At 33.6% G+C, this 23,564-nt stretch overlaps 1 protein-coding gene and 1 pseudogene across 8 annotated transcripts in view; one reads left to right on the top strand and one right to left on the bottom strand.

Annotated features, from left to right (window-relative positions):
- LOC105432201 (UPF0489 protein C5orf22 homolog) overlaps window positions 1-23,564 on the bottom strand; it is a 290,978-nt gene that overhangs the window by 233,614 nt on the left and 33,800 nt on the right. For 2 of the 8 annotated variants that reach the window (XR_016141029.1, XR_016141028.1), the window contains exon 4: window positions 6,419-6,548. The exons of 5 other annotated variants lie outside the window; for them this stretch is intronic. Coding sequence is in view for 1 of the 3 variants with exons in the window: in XM_089083731.1 (XP_088939857.1) it covers window positions 6,545-6,548 (4 nt within the window). In the remaining 2 variants the exon portion in view is untranslated. Of the gene's footprint in view, window positions 1-5,956; window positions 6,549-23,564 lie in introns of those variants that run through there. One more of the 8 variants, XM_089083731.1, reaches the window with a different exon arrangement.
- On the top strand, window positions 12,406-20,454 carry LOC148934762 (uncharacterized; annotated as a pseudogene).

Genomic DNA, 23,564 nt, shown 5'->3' on the forward strand with positions numbered 1-23,564 from the left:
TATATACACACGGTACACACCGAGAATACGGTTCGGCGTATAACCGAGACGATGCGAAGGTACATCGATCGTAAAGCGGGCCGTAAGAACCGGGACAAGTTTACAGCCAATAGTAATTTTCTCAGTCGATGCGGAATAATATCATAAACGACCGTGGTCTTTCCGTGTTTTACGATAATTTTCGAGGCGTTATCCCTCGGCCGACTGCCGTTACGCGTGCTACGTTGTTGTTCTCCAGCGCATGTTTCTTTCGCGATATGCACGCATCTTCGGGGGCTACACGGGGAAGGTACGTAAGGTATAGCGCTTCGCGTATTTTAAGATATTTCAAGATTCCAACGATACTTAGGCCGGGGATTCACGAGAATTGAGATTGCACAAGAATCGTCTAGCGGGTCTTGGCAACGATTCTCTATTAAAAAAATATATATATAAATCACTAATATCTATAAATTCATGACCAAATCTTTGCTTTTAATTAAGCACAATTTCTAATACAAATGCTTCTATGTTAAATTGAAATGATAATTGCGATAATTTATCATAATAACAATTTAAAGAATTAAAAAGTACAAAATAAACGAATTGTCAATTGAAAATAATAAAAATATATTTTTTCAATCATATTTTGAGATTATTTATAATTGTATTAGTTGTCATCATATCTTATGTCAACTGTTAAAGTTGAACCACATCTAATTATGTAAATATCATAGTATTACGATAGTAATTACTTAATATTTATAATCATAAATAACTATTTTAAAACAAAGATCATATATTTAAATTCAATAGATATTACTAATGTAATCAAACAATATAAAATGTTTAATATACAATATATATAATTTTATATAAAATTTTATATAAAATTATTCAAATCTCTTAATTGATGAAATAATTTTAATTGAAAAGTGATGACCAATTAATAGTATTTTTTTAGAGATACAAATACAAAAAATTATATCTAATAAAACTTGTCTTTCAAAAAAAAAATCTAGTGCTACATGTTTTTATCCTTCTTAATTATGTCATCACGACTATATTTAAGGATGACACTAATCTGCCCCAGGAAACTAATCAAGATTTCGCACGACATTTATGATACTGATGCTTTCATTCATCAACGTCGTGTCTCGCTATAAGTTTGCTAATTTCATTCATCTTAATTGAAACCCGTTTCTTATCGATTCACCTGGCAGTAGAATTATCAGCTTTATCGATTGATAAGATTGTCAACTGCTCGAAATGACTATGCTGAACGGCTGTTAAATTGACAAATTGGAATATAATGAAACCTCTATGTTTATACAGGAAACAGGAAGTTTACTCGCTTAATAAGGAAAATCATTTACGGTAGATAAGGATTAATCTGAATATCGTTAATCTATTATAAATTAAAAATACATCTTGCGTCGTTATCTAATTAAATCTTTGATTACAAATAAAAATACACTGTTCCGTTTATTCCTACGTAATATGATATGCTGTTTATAGTCAAGCGTTTGTTATAAAGTGAATTAAATATAGCAATTGCTATTATCGTTTTATCAGTCAAAATAACATACCATGTGATTATTTATATTTGTGTTAGCAATTTTTTACATAATAATATGTCTAGAAAAAGCTAATGTGCTATTTAAAATTAGTGTTTATCACATTTGAATTTAACAAAAACATATTGTATATAATATCGTGCAAAAATAAAAAAATGATTGATTCTAAACTGCGCAAAGTACTAAAAGTCGATGAGACTTTCCCGTTTTATAACTTACTCTATCGTATCTCAATAGTTTTAACATACGCGTATGTGTATATATACGTACATAAAACGTATCGTATAGAATCGAGGATTTAGAAGAGCGATTTTATAGCGGCACGGCAATATAATATCACATCGGAAAGAGTTCGTGCGAGAGCATTACCACTCATTAGATCGGTCATGCGCGAATAAAACGAAAACCACGCTCGTAATCGCACTGACATTAATCTTCCTAACGTACGATACGTTAATTATAAAAGGAACGATGCAACGTATGGTTTATCGAGTGACTGGTTACGCGTTACTCGAACCGCGCGAATATAAGAATTGACCCCCCGAAACCTTTCGCGGCTTTACGCACTTATGTTTAATAAAGCTACGTGCCGCGTCGCTGCGAATAATCCACCAGGAAAGTGAAGCGTTATATTGGCAATAGGACAATTTATTGCTAATTATTTCTAGCCGCGATTGCAGGGGAATCGCCGCGTAATGAAGTGATTTATGGCCATAATCTGTCATCGGCGCGCCGATCCATGCGCACATAATTGAAGGTATATAAATGGGATGAAGATGTTGTTGGAACTAATTAATAATAAGGGAGCTTATGTTACACACGTGCCAAGAACAAATTGGTTGTACACGACCTGTTGGCCCGCACGAGAGAAATCCAATTAGCGGGAAAATCCACGACGAACAACACGCTTTACTATAATCATCAGAAAAGAGGATAAGATATATAAACATAATTTAATACTCAAGAGAGATGTTGCGGGGGCAAGAAGATCAAGTAGAAAGCCGAGAAGTATTGTCCATTAATCGAAGATAAACGCGAATGCAATAAGGTAGTAATCAGAAATTAATCTTGAAGCGCTTCTTTCATTTCAATCATATTCTTTGAAATTGTTAATAAAATCATATAAATTAAATTTAATAAATCAATGTAATCGCTTAGCGATTGTAAATTTTTACGTAAAATTTTTAAACCAACGTGAATAAATTCTGGAAATTTTATTTAATTTCACTTTTGTATTAAATCTCTTAAATATTTTATATTTTTTATAATATTATCTCAAGTTTGTTTATTTTCTCAAAAATTACTAGTGTAAAAATTATACATAAATAAATTATATTATAATAATTTTATGTGTATTTTCTTTTACACATGTGTTGAAAAAGACAGAAGAATTAACTCAACATTCTTGATAGCTTATTCTCATTTCACCACAGTTCTACCACGGATAATAATATGTCTTCAAGTTTTTGTAACATGAGAAAATCTCCCAGACGCATAAACGAAACGGCGCCTATAAATCTAAGGTCATATATCACCATTGGCTGGCGTTTTCCTTCCTACAATCAGATCGTTTATTACATCGAACGAAATGAATAGAAAAAGTAAAACGAGCGGAAGGAAAGCGGACGGCATTCTTGCAATAAACTTTGAGCTTGACAAATAAATAAATGAATAGATGTTTATACTATAGTTTGCTTTATTAAGAATTAAGATCGTTATTTCTGCTTGAAACCAATTTTACATATTAGTCGCAAATCATTGATGTTTTCTCATATTACTTCAACAAATTTTTGTCTTTCACTTTTATTTTTGCCTAAAAATGCGTATAATTAAAAAATATCTATATTTTTCCATATTTTTCTTTTCTTCTTCTAGTTTTTTGTTTAAAGTAAAATATAAAATTCTCTAAAATTTAGAAATATTTTAGTTTTAGTAGATTCGAATTTACTCGGAGTTCATTTGGAACGTCATGAAATTCAATTTAAGTGTCAAATTTCACTGAGTTGCCGTGACTCGTGGTTAAAAAGCACATATTTCATATTAATATATAATATTTCATCGCGTGGATCGTTATAAGAAGTTCAAAAGAGGAAGCGTGCCAAAGCAGGAAAAGGAGAGAGTAAGAGAAGGAAAGGTGGACAGATGAAAAGTAAGATATCCCCGAAGTAGACGAGAGTTATAATCATTGGGGTTGAGGTCTGGTCCGCCAGAGGCACCTCTGAACGATCCTGTGACAAGTTGGTCACTTCAGGAAATGATGAATTGTCAGAATCGAGATCGGTTCAGATCAAAGATTCGCTCATTTGTTCGATTTACCGCTATTTTTTTTTTTTTATCGTCGTTATTTACTACCGTGGTGACCCGTGTTTTCTATGGATACCTATCATGCTCTTTCCGTGAAAAGAACGATCGCATCCTTCATGCTCGAGTGTCGTAACGTTTGTCGATATAACATGCAAAAGTAACGAATGTATCCAGGTGTATCAAAACGGAATTGGATGTAGGAATATTATCGCGTTCGAGGGATTCTATTACATAAAAAAATTGTTCACGTTTTACTACCTTGATTCACTTACTTTACTGCGACTTATAATTAAAGAAGAAAATTCATGAATAATACATTTATTAGAAGATATCGAAAACATTAAACACCATAACGTTATTAAACATTCTCCGTCTCCGGCCTAAGCGTTACTTCCTACAAGATAATTTATATGGACATTTACGCGTAGCGTGACAAGGTACGATTGTATAAAATTCCGCGCGTACGTATATACCACGTATACGCCGCGGGGAATCGTAAACATTCCCCTAAGCCCGACGTTTCACTCTTATCTGCGAGCGTATCGAAAAAAAAAAAAAAAAAAAAAAAAAAAGAAAAGGTGACGCGTTGCGAATGGCGAACGAGGAAAAATTTCTCCCAGCCCGTTCGTTCGCTGCCGCCGCCGTCGCTCGGTGACAAGACAACCGAAGTGAGAATGCCTCAAGGTCGGCGAATTCCGCGGATGGCGATCGTTGAAGCGTGTATTATCGGCCGTGCTAAATATTTAGGCCGGATACTGGTTGTCTCCGCGCCGCGGCATGCCGTATATATCAGTCTGGCCGATACGTGTCAGATTGTAACGTTTCGCATATATTAGAAACATTGTGTGCGAGACAAACGGGCCGACATAATAGCTCTGGTTGGCGTATTAAGACCAATGCTGGTAGCGCGAGGCTGCGGCATATAAATCACAAATTCGCAATAATTGTTTCTACACGTTGTAAAATAAAATACTTTAACATAGAGAGAGAGAGAGAGAGAGAGAGGGAAAAAGAGAGATCGTAACGATATATATGTATTTTCGTTTGACAGCTCAATTTTCCTATTAATAATGCTAAGATATACTTTTATGCCATGATAATAGTAGCAATTGTTATAATTGATGTGAATTATTTTAAATTCCTCCAGATGAGCCTATCTATGTATAAATGTTACAATCGATTTAGATTATTTTTATTTCGATCAATTCAATCATCTTTTATGAAAAATTTGATTCAATATTATTTTGTTTCGAATTTCTATATTATAAAATATAAATTATTTAACGAGCGGAAGTTAAACTGATATTTTTTAAATATTTATTAAGATTTACTATCATCAAATCAACTTCGTTATTATTGATATCTCAATATTCCTCAATTATATATATATCATTTTATATTTATTGAAAAAATTCCTAAATAAAATAAAAAATTTGGCATCTTGAATGTTTTAGTAAATTATTAATCAGAACCAATTCAATTAATTATTACATGATGCTTTATACATATACTACGTATAAAAACAATTTTTAAATAATTTTCCGATATCAATATAACAGAATGACAATTCAACAGAAGTGCTTATTTATCACTCCGCATTTGTAGGAAGAATCCAAAGCGCGCATAAATCACGAAATAAAACGTAGCGATGGAAAATCGATTTGCTCATGGTGAAATATTCCTTCCGGTGCAAGCAACATTATCATTTATCACACCTGTGGGATTTATCACAACCGACTGTCGCGAATGCACGTACCCACTACATGTGCGACGATATCAAGGAAAGAAGAAGCACACGATTTACATTTTGATTGCAGAAATCGAACGGAATAATTTATTCGTGTCTTTGACACGACCGCTTTTAAAATCCTCTCGTCTAAGTTATTCTCGGATAGGTTATAAATAAAATAATCGACAAACTACAGTCTACAAACCGGAACGAACTAGTTCAATCGACCATAGTACCAAGGCAGATTAGACATGCCGATATCGTAACTTCTAATTGCTTCATTAATCTGAGAAATGCTAATTACGTTGCATATATTTGTACTGCACATTCGTAAATAAAAGTCGAATAAAAGTCGAAACAAAAAGTATTTTGTTTTTATATATTGCTGTTCTGAGTAAATTATTCAAGATTGAATGCATAGAGATTAGCAATATCGTGATAACTAAATTTAAAAACGAAACCTAATTGCAATTTAATAAAGAAAAAATAGCTTAAACTATGTGCTCTGCGAATTAATTTTATATATTTATATTCAATAATTGTTAATAATAAGTTTTGTATACTGTATAAAATTAAAATTTTTTAAGAAATATTAATTGCTCCATGCGTTTGCAATATAAAAACATATTTACGTAAAATATATAAAAAAGATTTTTCGAAAATGGCATTTATATTCCAAATTAATAGCGAAGTATAATAACAAAATCTAATTATAGTCTCCCTTACACTTTTCGATTTAGAAACTTGCCTAACAGTATTTTTTGGCATTTTCTTTTATTTTGCTTTAATATTAATTCAGGAATAATAAAACATTCATAAAAAAGCGTACCAGTAATTAACTATTACTCCGTCCATTGATAATATAAGATGAATCCATAAAATGAGAAATTCTAAATCTCATTTCCTGGTATTCAATAGCGATATCGGCGACGTTCAAATGATGGCTGAATTGAACTCACCTGTAACAAAAAAACAAATTGCGAATTAGAGAAAAATCATGCGCATAATAAAAGCTATTATCTTTTTATGTCATCTAATTACAGTCTATAAGATTTTTCATTTAATTAATTATTAGCTCATTAAAATATATATATATGTAAATATATTTTGTAATGTTACATACGCGCATACGCATACATTTGATGTATTATAAATGATACTCTGTTCAAGCAGGAAACAATACAAAATAATAAAACACGCTGCATACGACCACGGAAGAACATAACAAACGTCATTCTGATCTTTTCGACCCGATTACTCGGAACACTACACCTAATTAAAATTTAATTTACCCTGATCTGCTTGAAATTACTTTCTTTCGGTTCTCGCAGGTAATATCATACATTTGTGCAAAAAATGACTCACGCACACATATCAATGTACAAACTCATTAAATCTGTTAAAATTTTTTTCGCTTCCGCCGATACAACTGACGCTTCTGAAGCAAGTAATTAATTACAAATTCGGTAATTTCAGCAAAGATGGCCGAATGGGCGTGGCCAATGATGAATGAGATCATTATTTCGAAAAAATTCATTCGTGCAAATTTACGCAATATCTCGCTCTATTTCATACGCAACGCAATGATGATTTTTTGCAGGAAAATATTTAAAAAATTTGTAAATTTAAATTGTAATATTTAAAAAATTTAAAGTTAAAAAGTGTTAATTTAAAAAAGGCTACATAATATAATAATCTTTTAGTACAAATTTTTAATTATCTTGAAATTGTTTATTATCAATAAACAATCTGTAAACAATCACTGTAACTATTCCTATATAACTATTCCTATATAAATTCTTTAATAAATATTAATTAGGATTTAGTTTGTTATCTTATATCAAAGATAATGCCTATAGAAAATTACTTAAAAATTTGAATTAATTAGAATAACTATCTAATGTTGTAATGTGCGTTTCAAGCCGTAGTAGTTTCAACTTTAGCGTTCGTTTGGTGATACAGTGCATATAATATTGCGTTATTTGTAGATGTTCGGCATGACCATAAGCTTTGTGCATTTGGATGTATCGGAATGATGTAAATGCGTGTGATTGTCCATGTCTAATATATACGTGACGATACGCATACTTATATCTTTAATCTACGCAATACATTAAATGAGAATCGTTGAATAAATAGAATATTATAAAAGATAAATTCGATTATATATTATTAGTCTCGATTTCGTAATCATATTTGCGGAAGAATCGAACCGATATTTATTTTCTTCGAAAAATTGAAAACATCTTAAGCGAATAAAAATACTGCTATATGGTCCTGCCAAGAGTTGAAAAATTAGTCTTTTTAGAAAAACGGTACAAAATAACAAGAAACGAGATTTCTTGAGGCAGAAATATGATATTCGCATTTCCATTTGTTACGGGAAAATTCATCGATATTTCATTTTCGCTCGTGAACTATTGTACAACTTCGCCGATCATGGCTCTCACAACATACTTTACGTATCGCCTATGGGAAAAGATATTCCATGAAATCGTGGATTATCGCGTTGCCGCGATATCGCGTTGCGATATTAGAGAATTCGGATTTTAACGATGATTTACAGCCGGCTTAAGTGTATCGATGCGAAGTGTATTTCGATGAAAACGCATTTTCCTAGATTTTCTCCGAGAATGACCGAGAATCTCGCGAACGGAAACTCCGTCGCGGAAATCTCGAAGTCGCGTTCCCGCAGACTCCTCGCGCGAAGACACGATCTCGCGAAGAGAGAGAGAGAGACTCTGTTTGACACGCGTAAATATTTATATGCGGAAAGGTGCGTATTCATCGGGGTATCTAGCATAGTGTATAACGGAACGCCGCATGGTGCGTCGCGCACGCAACGGCACGCTGCACGTGCATACCAAACGCAAACGCGCACCTACGTATGCAACTAAATTATTTTACAGCTCGTAAAGCCCGAGCAAAGAGAATACATTGGCGCTAACGAGAAGGCTGCATCAAGATAATAAGGATTACGATCTCTTCCGATCGAGATTGTAATGCGCTCCTCGAGCGCATGTACGAAGGCGCGGCGCGACTCGACTTGGCGCTGAGAGATTCACGGCGAGAAGGCGGCCATTGGAAAAGATTAGTCTATTTCGCTCGTTACCTTTTTATCTCTTTCCCCCGCGGCGTTAGCGGCTCGCCGCCGGTTGTAAGTAAGCGATTGTTCCGCGCGATGGGAAACTGCGAGTTTTTCCTTCGAGTAAGGAAAAAATAATGGCCCGGCAATTCCTTTTCTCTTTCGCCACTGCTTTCATCCATGGATTCTTTCAGCAATTAAGAGAGCTTAATTATAGCGCATACATTCTTAGCTTATATATCATGTATATAAGCTGATATCATGCAGATATCATGTATATAAGAGTAAAATCTCTCTCTCTCTCTCTCATCATGGGTTTATTTATTGCAATCATATATACATATAAATTAAAAAATTTATATTTTTACCCACCTATCATCTTTATTCATCTTACTTGAGATAATGAGAAAATAAGAAGAAAATTATAGGTATAAAATATGGAAAATGATTCGTATAACTTTTTCTTTCTCGATTAAGAACGAATGTCCCGGTGGTGAATCCGATAAAACTCGTCTGTAAATTCCGTCGCGATTTTAATCGGATAAATTAATACGCGCCGCTTCCTCTCGTCACGACCGCGCGTCGTCTCATTATGCGCCACAATGTGCCAAACGAGGCGCGCTCGTATCAATCTGATACATCCTAATGCACTTACGTGAAATCTATGATTAAGTCGAATCGAGTATCAACGTGGCACAGGGGAAACAAAGGACACAATGGCATGCTGTCGGTGGGTGCCGGTACACGTACTCGCACGTCCCGGCATCGTCATCGATCATCCGACGTCACGGTAGGGTGCGTTTCGCCGTAACTATATCAACGGGGGATCGTATGTGTAGTTCTTTCTTATTTTTTGCCAGCTAACCGTGCCGCTATTCCGCTATCCCCGTCCCGATCCCCCGGCCTCCTTCATTCCTCCCTCACGCGACTCCCACTGCCATCGTCGAACTTCCGCTTACATTGACTTCCGGTTGGAGGGTTTACTGCACCGCGCATCGCGGCCGTCACTTCCGGCTGGTCGGGACGGAACGAGGTTGTCATGGAGACCCGCGGTTGGGTCTCCACCCTTGGACACACCCCTAACAGCATGGCCGACAACTTACCCTTCTCTTCGCCCGCACGCTCTCAACAAGGGCGTCGACCATCTCGCTCGAGGATTTCGCAAAGGGCCACCCAAGATGGGTGGGTGGGAGAGCTCGTGATATGGAGGGAAACCCCATGGGTCTCCGCTATATCGTGAAAGGATCCTCGACCCTCCGAGTGCCACTCATCCTACCACACATAGTGCATACGATACTCGCGATGCGTGTCGGTGTACGAACCCGCACATACGCGTCATAATTCTCGATTTTCGTGATCCTCTTTGTGATCGACGCGGGTTGCATGTGCGGCGCGCACACGAGAGATATTGGATTAAACCCGTGATATATTCGAGGATATACACGAAGCAAATGCGATTTCAGAAAGCGTGACTCTCAACGTGACGTAAAATTCCGTTGATCTCCACAGTAAATTTTATCATCGACAAGCGGTGTTGAAAGCCTTAGTTGATTGAATTCTGGTTATAAATTAACATTGTTTTTATTTATTTTCTATTTTAGTAATTTCTGTTATTATTATCACACGTATAAGAAATATCTTTGCATCTTTTGCATCTTTTGTTTTATTTATTACTGTGAAATAGATAGAATAATAAAATAAATAAAACTAAATTAAAATATGTATTTTATATTTTAATACATTTTAATTGTTTTTGTCTGGTAGTATTTTTTGTGTCTATTTGTGTTATATATAAAAAAAATAATTCCTAAACAATAATAAAGAGAATTTTATTTTTTTAATTATCAGTAAACAAAATTTACGCTTTTATATTCATTTCAAAATAAATAAGTTGGCATTAATTCGAGCATAAAAAAAAATTCTAAGTTGCTATAAAAAGAGGTTTTGCACATATCTTGCAATTTGTGATGAGAAATTTGCGGCTGTGGAGCTACTCGATCGACTCAATCGGTGTAAAAAAAAAAAAAAAAAAAAAAAAAGATGGAACAAGAGAAAAAGAGAGACATGGGAGCCCGCATCGATCCGTTCAAATCCCCATAGAAATTAACTCGAGAACACTCGACTGACCCTTTCACCGGGGCACCATTCCAGACACGAGCACTCGTTAAAGCATTAATTAGCGATAATCGAAGCCGTGTAGTTCTACTGACGCGGAACGCAGAAATTTGCCCGGCAAGCAAGCTGCGCGAGTTTCTCCCTAGGAAATGACGGGAAAAACGAACGGCAAGAACTCGGTCGTTTTGTCGACGAAACCATTGTTATAAGCCGCGTGTGCGGAGAGTAATGCACACTTAATTATCTCCGCAGACACGATTGAAAACTTCATCGTCACCTTTGCTTACTTTCGCTCGCGTCGACAAACATATTCCGGAGGACCCTCAACAATTTTAAGAGTGATAAATGCATTGGAGAGATTTACACTCGTCAAAAGATTTATTCGAGCGTACGAAAATTGGTAGCTTTATTTCCAATTTCAAACATTTGCTCTTCATTTCATATGAATAACGTCATTTATATATGCATTTATCCATATACAATAGTCAGTCACAATGCAATATATTATTATATATAATTAAATTACTAATTATTCAAAATTTAAATCTGTTTTGATAGTTGTGAGTACATGATTTATGTTTATTAATATTACTGACAAAACTATATTTAAAGACTTGGTAGTCAATTCTGCAATGTTAGTAAAATTTTTAAATCGTAAACAGCTTGACAAATATCTGTAATATCTTATAAATGATTAGATGAAGATTTAAATATCTTTTTATGAATGTAATTACCACCATCTTCAATGACTATTTATGACTCATAGAAGTAGCTCATAAAGGAAATATTTACGTCGTCATTTATTACGTTTGTTTGTCGTACATATAATATTAAATCCAAATAATAGGCGAATAAAAAATTAAATTACAAAAAATTAAATTACATAATAAATTAACATAAAGATGAATTATTGTATATAATATTATGTAATATTATGTAATATTTTGGATAATTATATTTTAGAATAGTTATATTTTCTTTAAAATTTTATAGAAATTATGATTTTAGAGCAACATTTTAAGAAACTAAACATTATAAAGCAATATTTTCAAGGTTGTCTCTTTTCGAAAAACTTGATGGATATTAAAGGGACATTTAATTTTACACTTGCAAGAAGATATCATCGTAACATCGAAGAAGTTGTCTAAGTTTGTCCTCGACTGTACAAGCATTCTCGCATGGGAGAATGGCGGCGACGTCAATTATAAGCAGACGGAAGTGGAGGAGAGGGTCGGCGTCTTCAGCCCCGAAATCCCCAGCCGAATCGCAGCCCCGGCGCGACGCCCTTCAAATTCATCAGAGCGCGACGCGTCGTTCGCCCTCGAAGCCTTCGAGTGTCCGGATGTCGTCACCGCAGCCGTCACCAACGTCGCCGCCGCCCGCATCGAGCCAGCCATCCGTGTCGCACAACGGAAAGGAAGGCAAAAATCCGGCGACAAAAGATCCAGTCGCGACCCAGGCGTGCTCGAGAGATCTCCTCCGATCTATCTCGAGCCGCGACGGGAAGGAAGAAAAAGAAGGGCAAAAGAGAGAGACATGGGTTGAACAAAATTCGGGCGTCGCGCCGCTCTCAAGTGGAGAACGCCGGCTCGGGCCAGAGAAAAAAATCCATACCGATGTCGCCGGCGCCGGAGGCGGGGCCAGGTACATGTGCCGTGCAGAGGGTGCCGGCGACTCCCTTTACAGCGACGCACAGGGGCGCAAATGATAATTCGTCGGCATGGCAACGCCCGTCCTATCGTCCGTTCCAATGTTTCATGCATGGATATTCTCGTTCCTTTCTCTCACCCTCTGCCTATCCCTCGGTCCTCTCCAACCCCCTCTTTTCAAACGATTCTCGTCAGATCCCGCCATCCTCCCTCTCTGCCCGACGCTTCCGAGCCGAACGAATGGCGCTCGTGAAACCCTGTTTTCTTCCTTTTGAAGATCTCCGACCGGGTGCACTTGCCACCCTCGTGGCCGACAGGGAAACCCGACGATGCGAGGGTAGCTAGGTGACGGTAGGATGGAAATGCATTAGGAAAGCCTGGTCTGATCTGTTGCCACGGCAACAGCCTGGGAGGCTTGCTGAGGAGGACCGGGTCGATCCTGCGGTAATGGTAGACAGAAGCAGCTGAATAACCTTGAAATATGCCTCCCTTTCATGTAACTTCGCTCGTGAAACGATAGTGGTACATGGAGAGTAACACGATCCGGAGGATGCGATATTGACTTGAGAACGCATTTGGATGAACTCGTTACAGAAAACAATTATTAAGTATTACATTTCCATTGAAAATATATTACTCGAAACATATTGTTCTTGTTTTGTTGAAAAAAAAAAAAAAAAATTTGTCTTGTATAAACATTTTTATTATTTCGGATTAAAATCGAACGATGAAGATTATGCATCATCAATTTTTTAAAAATTGTAAACCTCTTCATAGTAACCATTTCCATGATTCTACAAAGGCAGTTTTGGATTGTTTATGCAAATAAATATAAAGAACGAGTAATACTTTTACTCGCTTTTTATATTATTTTCTGTATGTAAAAGAAAAAATATAATGATATATTTTATCTTCAAATCTTCAATTAAATTTAAAGCTTTATATGACCTGTATAGAGAGATTTATATAAAAAAATAGAGAATAAATATCATCTCTTCTAAGTATTCATCTTTTCACACAAGAAAGAAAAGAAATTAATAAAAATCTATAAAAATGTTCATAATTAAAACAAATAATTGTTATGATAAATTAATAATAATAAAAACTCAATCTAAATTCTTCTCAAAAAAACGAAAAAAGAGAACGTTGCATTAAATACGATCGAAAAATCAAGAAAAACATCTATTTCCGCACGTCTCACGCGATTCATGCATATAAGGAAGAGAAAGAAGAAAAAAGTAGTAAAGAGATGAAGTACGTACAATAAGATGAAAAAAAAAAACTGAAGGGGAAGGCAACCCAGACGAACGAACATTTTGCGATACACCATCGGAATCCTGTAACGAGTTGTCTCCGTAATAATAACCTGCCCGTTGAACGATGTAGATTGTAGACGATCACGAGACTGACGCTACATTTTGATAGCCAATTTGTCGCGATCGTCGGATCTCGATTAATATTCAAGTTCCGCTGCCTGCTGGCGTCTCTCACGCGGTGACAGCTAAACGTAGCCTGCACGCACGGCGTGTGTGCAGGGCATAATTATTTTTAATTAAAAGCGTCTCTTCTCTTTTTCCAGTGTCGATACGTTCACGCGATTATATCTGATTTCCTTTCGAACGTCAGACAGATTGTCGGGTAAATCGTAGCTTAAATCGCTAACTTAACAAGGCGAATATACGCATCATTCAACGATGATAACATTTCCCATTGAGTCTGTAATTCGCATTAATTAAAGCAGTGCTACTTGTGAATACGTTTATTTTTTTAAACAATCTAGATCCATTTTGCTCATTACTGAATATTATCAAGATATGATGTCAACAGTAAAGTAGCATAAGTAGTATTTTTATTTCTTTAACTTATATGTTCTTTTTACACACACACACACACACACACACACACACACACACACACACACACACACACACACACACACACACACACACAAACACATATATATATTTCATTTAATGCCATCTTTTATTTTATAAAAAAAAGAAAAATCTTCTTAAGTACATAGCAAATTATTTATTTAATTAATACATAAAAATATATAAGTATAAAAGTATATAAGTTTATAATATTTAGTTTACACTTTACTTTTTTTATCATTTTATTTTAAAATGAAAAAAGTAATATCCCATTTAATTTTTTTATACATTTATTCTCTCTATTTATAATAATAATAAACGATATAATAAGCGATAAAAAAATTGTATGTCAATAAAAATTAACAAAAACATGTTCTTCATTGACTGATAGATTGATAGATCAATTAAGATATCAACAATATGCAATTATGACGACGTCTTGTATGCGATTATTGCGATTAGTTTCCGTAAAAAGTACGATAATATCGACTTGTGCGCTTATTATATAAATCACTAACCAATATATAAGTGGCTAGAGACATAATTGGCAATTAAAACAGTTAAAAATGAAATCTATATTTATCATTTATTCTTTAACAACATAACAAAAATATGTAAGAGTAATGTTTTTATTAATATTCTTGAAATTACATGTATTTTTGATATATTAAAATTAAATAATTTTCCATTTATCTAAAGTCCTATTAAAATAAAATTACAAATAAATTAAAAAAGATTATAATAGATATTAGATATTTTTTCAATATTAATTTCTTTAGATAAATGTATTTGACTGGCAGAATCTCCGTAATTTCAAGATAAATTCAAGTCAAAAGGTTCATTAATACTCACTAGCATATGAAATAGTAATTTCAAAGTCAATTTACATTATCTCAACGTTGACATATGTACATGCATAAAATAGATTACACATTTTTACTTAAAATTATTTATGCGAGGTAAGTTATAAATAAAGATCTTTTAACTTATTCTTATGAAAATCCCGATTCTAATTAATCGATAATTTAAATGATGTTTTTCCTGTTGATCAAAAATATAGATCATATAAATGCTAATTCGCTAAGATAGAGAATAATTATAACAATTATTTAAAAAATAAATTTTTTATCGTGATATCACGACAGCTAATGAGAGACTAAACTTTATTTTCCAACATTTATAAGGTGCAAATTAGAATATCAATATTCTATATATGAAAAGTAATATCGACTAATATCAAACTTTGCATTCAATAAAATAACTGATTTGCAAGATGATTAAGGATATTTTGCGAACAAACATGTTGATGAAACTAGAAGATGAATGATATTTTTAAATTAATTTAATACAAAATTCGGATGTTAATAAGGAAATCTTTAACAAAATGTTAACAAAATGTTAACTAAACCGTCTTATTAACTATTGGTCAACATATTGGTTCATGTTCACTATATTTAATTTTTTACAGTGAATTAATTTATTTGTAATTATTTCTTGAATTCTGAATATCATTAAATTTTCTTTTCGATGAAAACAAAATACTAAACATCAGAAGGAAAAAATGTACAGAACAATAATTATAATTTTCAGTTTAGTTATCTTGCATATTTTTCATCCGAAAAATGGCAGTTCATCATTTTACTGATTTGTAAAAAACCATTATTCAAAATTGTGTTTATTATTATGTTTAAAACTATTTTTCTTTAATTTGTATGCTGAATTACGGAGAAGATATATAATGTTTACTAATAAAATGCATTTATTATTTGTATAATAATTAATTAATATTATATACAAAAATCACAGAATTTTTATTTTTTTTCTTTTAAAAATGTTAAATTAAAAATTTTAATAAAAAAGCTGTTTTTTAAGCAAAAATCTGACACGATGTTAAAATATTTGTATGATGACCGATAATTTCATGACTATAATGAGAAATTAGCTGATAGCAATCTAAAAATGCAATGTAAAAATTGCAAAAAATTTTGTACTGTTTTATTATCTTCCGTTTCTAAGTAGGTAATGTCATTAACTTTTGCCGCCATATAACTTGTTTGACAAGTTGTCGAAGCAGTAATTCAATAATTTCCACTTCGTTCTTCTATTCAATATGATTGACGTTTCTTGATCAAAGCTTTTTTTCAGACAAGAGAAAAATAACCTATATCAATACTACTCTGATATTCCCATGGATTACACCATGCAGATATATGTAAAGATAAATAACAAAAACAGTTTTATCGAGTAATAAATAAAGTCTTATTGAAAAGCACTTTATTTTTAATTAGTGCATGAAAGAAATAAAAGTACATATTTTAATAAAATAAATTTAAAATAGAGAAGTAAAGTTAAAAATAATATAACAGTAATAATAAATATAACAAGTAATAAAAAAATATCTTATTCTGAAAAGTGCATACCTTTGACATTAACGAACAATATCCATGCTATATATACAACATATATGTTCCATCTTAAATACATTTATATAAACCATATCTTGAAATTACTTGCCTTTTTAAATATTAATAATGCAGAAATTATAATTTAAAAGATAAATTTATGTTGAATTACATCCGAATAAACAGCGAATCGCTTTTTAGTAGAAGTTTTCATCTAATTTCTAAATTGATTCTTCTCCCTGAAGAATATTTGCTTCTGAGTTATCTCATCTGAATCTTACCAAGTTTGGTGAGAAAATTTTCATTTCATTTCTAAAAAAATGAGATGACATCTTGCCCTTGAATCCATCTTCCGAATCGCATCGAGCTGGCCAACTATAACCGAATGAGCAATATCGCGCCACTCCCAGCGGATTACGTGAGCGAGGCAGCCACATGCATTTCGAGCCGTTGATGTATTACGTGTACCTGTATGTGTACACCTACATACGACCGGGCTCTGGACCAGTCAAGCCGGTCTGCTGTTCGGTTCCTGGTTCCTGGTTCCCGGTTCCTGTGCTCTTCGCCCCCTTCGTGCAAAACTTTCAAGGTAATCCTCTTCGAAGCGACTCCGGTCAATCCACCATAATTTTACAATACAGAAAGACGAAGCTTGCATCTTTTTCGTAATTATTTGGAAAAACATTCATTTCAATTATTAAATGATAAAAACTATCGATAAAATGATGTAAGTTAGTTGAAACCATCCAAACATTAATTTCATTGGTGTTAACTTTTTAATTTTAAAGTTTTAATTTAATTAATTTTTATTGGTTGCTATGTACAAATCTCTCTCTCTCTCTCTCTCTCTCTCTCTCTCTCTCTCTTTCATAATCTTTATCAGCTATTTCAATGAAAAAGTTACAAATGTTAACATTATTCTCATTTGACATTATTACATAAATATAAATATCTGTACTATGTTTCTATCTAACTATCTGTACTAAATTTTTTATTAATAGAATAATAGTGTTATAATAACATATATTTAAAAATCATATATTTAAAGATGTATTAGATGATACAAATAAGATTTATTCTTCTTAATTGAATAATATTATAATCAGCAGTCAATTATATGGAATGATTCACTGATAATCGTGGAATCACTTATGTTGTTCTTCAGTACACACACTTGACATAAAAATCACAAGTTAACTACAATTGATTGTAATTTTGAAGTATTGAAAGCTGAAATTAATGTCAGGGGAACTTTGATTAAAAAACCGCACATGTCGCATACTTCTCCGATCGTGGGTTAACATTACTGCCAATTACAGCCAGTCTCACTGGGATGTACAAAGTGATCAAAAGATCGGGTTCGCTTATTACGCAGACACGATCGAACGAAACGATGCACTATTTACGCTCCGATCGGCGAGTGTTCGCGGCGAGTTTTGCGCTGTTCGAGAAAAAAAGGGAGGTGGAAGAACCTGTCGTGCCACTCGAGCCCGGAAAGGAAAAAGAAAAGCACACGGCCGATGTCGTTATCGAGCGGAAATGAGGAACGATTCGAGAATGGTCTGGGTAACGCGCCGCAGAATATGTACATCTAACGAGAAAGAGAGGACCCACGTACGATGATGGCGTCCAATGATTGCGTATGTCCGATGATGGATCGCGCGTAGCTCCACCGGCAATTACATGCAAAAGAGGGGAGGGGAGGGAAGATGCTCTGTGCCTTTTGGTTTCCGGAATCTAGGATCCTCCCGGCCACCGATCTGCGCACCTATCCACCTACGATTCTCGTAATGATATCGATAACGACGCCGAGTGTGTATGCGACTAAAAAACGCTCCTGCTACGAGAAACATTCGTCTACGACGAATGGGATGGAGGCCAGCTGCTGATTACACTTATCGAGCGACGGATCGATTCTCTCTCGGGAAGTTATATGGCAAATGAACGACGGCACGGAGTTATCCCGGGCCACCTACCGCTCGGCGTAATAATATCGACAGCGATCGGCAGCGGTATAAGTAAGCAAACATAAACCACGTTTGCCAGCCACCTGAAGCGCGTAGAAAAGACTAGAACCAAAGTGAAAAGATTATTATTCGTACGGCGATCATACATTAGCGATATAGCCGATTTATCGAGCGAATTTTAAAAAAGTTTAATCGACAATCATTAATATAATAATGTAAAAAAGGTTTATATTATATTTCTTTTAAACATACTTTATTAAACTTTCATTTGTTATTATTTGATTAAGTTAGATTTTCTAGAAAATTATATTGCAGTGCGTGCACTTATAATTTAATTTTGTCAGAAAATAATTTTACACATAATGATTTCTAAAATAGTCTTATTTGAGAAACACGCAATTTAAATTATTGTTATTTATAATATTTAAAACATTTACTACTAGAAATCATATAAATTTTAAAATAAAATTTTAGAAATAAAACTATATTTGGAAGAAGAATAGCCAATGGGAATCTTACAAAATAATCGTAGCTACGACTCATTAAAAAAAAAAAATTAATGAAATTGCGTACTATTCATATTATAAAATTGAATTTGAATTGAACAGCATTTTATTTGTTCCCAAATAAAAATAACATTAATTTAGTCATCGTTCATAAAATTTTAAAATATATTTATATATAACAGTTGCATTATATAAATATCTGAACGATAGACGTAAAATGCTAAACGTCTTGATTGATTTTTAATTATGAGTATCGCATTGACACAAATACAAATTGCATCACGTGCACGTAAGTTGTATGAAATATTTAATAAATTGCGATTTACGTGTGTTTTGTTAAAGAGAGAAGAAATTGCTGTCAAAGATAGATATGTGCTTGTTTGTGTAACAGCGAATTTCCAGTCCACGTTTCGCGAGATAAATGAAACGATAGCAACGAACGATAGCAGTTACGTTATTATAAAGGGAGCTAAATTATTACGATGTCTAGCGTTATCATTCTGTATCGTATTATCTATTACGCTATCGTGAGCAATGTGAGTTGACTAGCAGGTCTTTTGCTAAATCGGTCCATTATCCAATATAGAAAATATTATCGCAATGTGGTCTGACGCGAAAACAATTTTACCAGGCGAATATAGAAAGTGTTTCCAAATTGCAAAAGACAAAGATATGAACGACATGGCAATTCATTTTAATTCTTATCTAAAAATTCTGATGTGGTGTATCTATAATATTTTTAAGTTCGCATAGTTATTTCTCGCTGGGAAAACTCACTTTAGAAAATTTTCCATTTGTCTCTTCATTTCTTTTCGATGAAATAATAATACTCATCTTCTGAAAAATTCTTTATTTATCTGAATATATGCTTAATCTTCTTTCGCGCGAACAACTGATGTGATATTTCTTATGAATGTCCATCTCTTTTTATCTTGTCACGAAATAAAGATTGTTCCCACCGTCTTGGTAATCCTGCTAAAATCAGCTGTCGCGTCTGAGAAGTTATACATTGTTAAATCGAGATGATAGCTCGAGAATAAAGTGCGATTAATTAGCACGATATAGCGTCAAATTATACGTTACCCCAACGGTGAAACTGACGTATCTCTATATTTCACGACAGACAACGGCAGGTACCAACACCTATGATTGCCGAAGCCAAAAGTGTGCCCTCTCATTATAAAGTTATAAGCCCCACTTATCTCGATTACGCAGGATCTCTTTTAATCGAACACCAATCGATCGATCGACATGCAAAAATCGAAGCAGAGTACACCTTGCAATTCGGAAGCTTTTCGCACCGCAATAATATGTTTTATCAATGACATAGATTAATGATCGTTATTTAAGCCCTCTTTTAAGATTACTGATTTAGAATTACAGTAATTTTGTTAATTTTTGACACATTTATTTTATGTAATCATCCTCAATGAGAAGAACTTGCGTGCAACATAAATTAATCTACAGAAAAAAATTACACAATATCAATATTATCGATTTTTCTTAATACTCCTTATTTCGCTTTAAATCAATCAATTTTGCAATAATTGCAATTATCGATCATATAAAATATTGAAATCTGAAACAGACTCTTTATGAAATAGCAAACGATAGCTCCAGCGAGCATTTAATTTCCATTTGATATTACGAAAAGACTCATTACATTACAGATCGCGTTATGTTTTGCATAAACACGATGTATCTTCCGTGAGAGAAAAAAAATTAATTCTATTCCACACTATGTCGGCTGGATAAAATCGCGAACACGCAGTGATTTCTCGCAGCTGGAAATATTCTTCGGTGAAAAGTTCTAAGAGCCGAGTGTTCGACGAAACACACTCGACGAAGGACTCGGCAAAAGATCTGGTGAAAGAATGCAACAATGTCGACCGGATGGTTTGCACGTGACAGCGGCACGACGATCCAAATAAGGAAGTTTCTTAACAGCCCGTACGTGTCGACGTACGCTCACGTACAATCTGTGCCGCTAGGTATCAAAGTCTCGTGTGTGTGTGTGTGTGTGTGTGTGTGTGTGTGTGTGTGTGTGTGTGTGTGTGTGTGTGTGTGTGTGTGTGTGATATCCGATTCGGATATGCCCAGCCCATTGTCGATTTAAACTTCAAGTGAATTCCATATATATAACTTAATTATCAAACTTAATTATCAAATCAAGTTATTATCTAACCTAAAATTCTGACAATGTTTTCGATTTGGAATAATTTTTTATTGTATTTTAATATTTTTATAATGCATCACACTTTTTATTAGAAATTTTTCCCTGAATGACAGACATGAACGTCGTTAGCAAGGAGGCAGGAGAGAATTTTTAATTTATATAGTAATATTCAATTTCGCTTTTATTTGCTCAATATTATAAAAAACATTCTAAATAAAATTTAAAAAAAAAAGTATGTGTACCTATTTATTTTGCTTTAAAGATTAGCGAATGTTATAAATAGAAGAATTGCTCTAGATAGAAAAAAAATTGACAGAAATAATGACCAAATAATGATAAGATAGAAAAAAAGAAAAGAGAGAACATTTCATATTTTGATAAAAATCGTAAAAGAGATTTTATAAAAATAAATAAAAAATTAAATTTTTATTTGCACTAAGTTGGATGTTAAACAACATGCTCTCTCTTACTTTAGAAGTATAAAATTTTTTTATTAACTCTTATTCTTACTCTTATTCCATTTCACGGTATCCCTGTGTAGTATATTCAAGCGAGTGATATGAACCATAAACTATCCGCCTTCATATGTATTTGAATCTATCAACGCAGAATGAATAACGAGCGTAGGGGCATCGCAAGTTTTCATATTCATTATGAACCGCGCCGCAGGTAAGGCAGTTCAAGAGTTTCTCAGAATATCCATTTCTATTAGAGATTCTTGTTAGCATGCAAGAAACACACATCACATGCGCACACAAGTTGGTTCGAATGAATTAGGGATTCATTTACAATTACAGTGGGAGGCTGATGAAGCAACAACAGCGCATAAAGCTCATTAAGATCGCGCAGCGAGAGCTTTGCGCTGTGTTATTATCGACACTGATTGCAAATGTGTAATCCAGTCGCCGCCTTCCGAACCTTAAGAAGCGCGCTTAATTGTAAATGAAGCGAGTCGCAATTTACCATGTTTAATTGAAAACATGTTCAACAAGCAGCACTGATTACTTTCTTTCGGCGATGCACATGATTAATGTGAGGATCCTGATAGATCTAACCATGTTGGTAAGCTAGAACCTATGTAAGGTATTCGAATAGTATTTTTATTATTCTTTACTAAAAATTCTGAAAAAAAAATGTGAAATTATATCACATATTTTAAAATATATCAGCATGAAAGCTCCATTCATTTTAAATAAATAAATTATTTTTCAGATTATATACAAGTAAGCCATCTTATATTAAAACAGATTATTATCTTCTCGCGGTGCTTGAAAGTATGATGTTATTTTGTATATATCATTGAATTAGTATCTATTAAAATAAACGCGACGAAATAAAATAAGCTATTTAAATAATTTAATGAAATTTATATGTATCGTACTCATTTATTTCAGAATTATCATTTTTTAAAATAAAATTTTAAACATAATTTCTTCCTTCATCATTCTTCCTTCCTCGTTCATATATTATCCAAAATTAAAAAATACGATTAAAAATGTTCCATACATTTCGAGATATGACAAAAAAATGAAAATTGCTACCATAGATTAAGTACTACCGGTTCAAAACTCGTAACTTTCATACTTTAAAGCAATTTCATTAACACACGTAATCATGAAAAAACTTGCGCGACGCCGATCGTATTTTACAAAGGAACAGATTCGAAATGCTCAATAACGCAAAAAGAATACTCACTGCAGAATAAATCACTGCAAGTTGTCGCATAACTTTCAAATACTTTTGATGAATCAATAATTGAGCGAAGATGATAGCACCACGTCTGATATTATCCGAGTATCGATAAAAAGAGGTTACGCGAAGAAACTGGTTTCCAGGTGGATTTACGATTAGCAATCTGCAGATCGACGAGTACGATCATTTTCTCGTGTGTTTTTTTTCGCGAAATGAGAAACGAAGTTGCAACTGCATCAACGATACATGTGTAGAATAATACATAGGATATAAAACGACATATCCATAACAGTTGCAATTTGCTCGAATGTAATACTAGCAATAATAATTTTCTGAGACAATTGTCAATTATTTTACATACAAATGAAAACAAAAAAGAGTGCAATTAAAATTACAGCAATTTCCTGAATGTAGATTACAATTTTTGAGATAGAGAAATCATGAAGTTTTTTTATAATTTTTTTTAAGAGAATTAAAAAGTTATAATTCTGTAAAATATTTTGAATTTC

The sequence above is a fragment of the Pogonomyrmex barbatus genome, unplaced genomic scaffold (genome assembly GCF_055798465.1).
Source record: "Pogonomyrmex barbatus isolate J1 unplaced genomic scaffold, ASM5579846v1 scaffold8, whole genome shotgun sequence".
NCBI lineage: Eukaryota > Metazoa > Arthropoda > Insecta > Hymenoptera > Formicidae > Pogonomyrmex > Pogonomyrmex barbatus.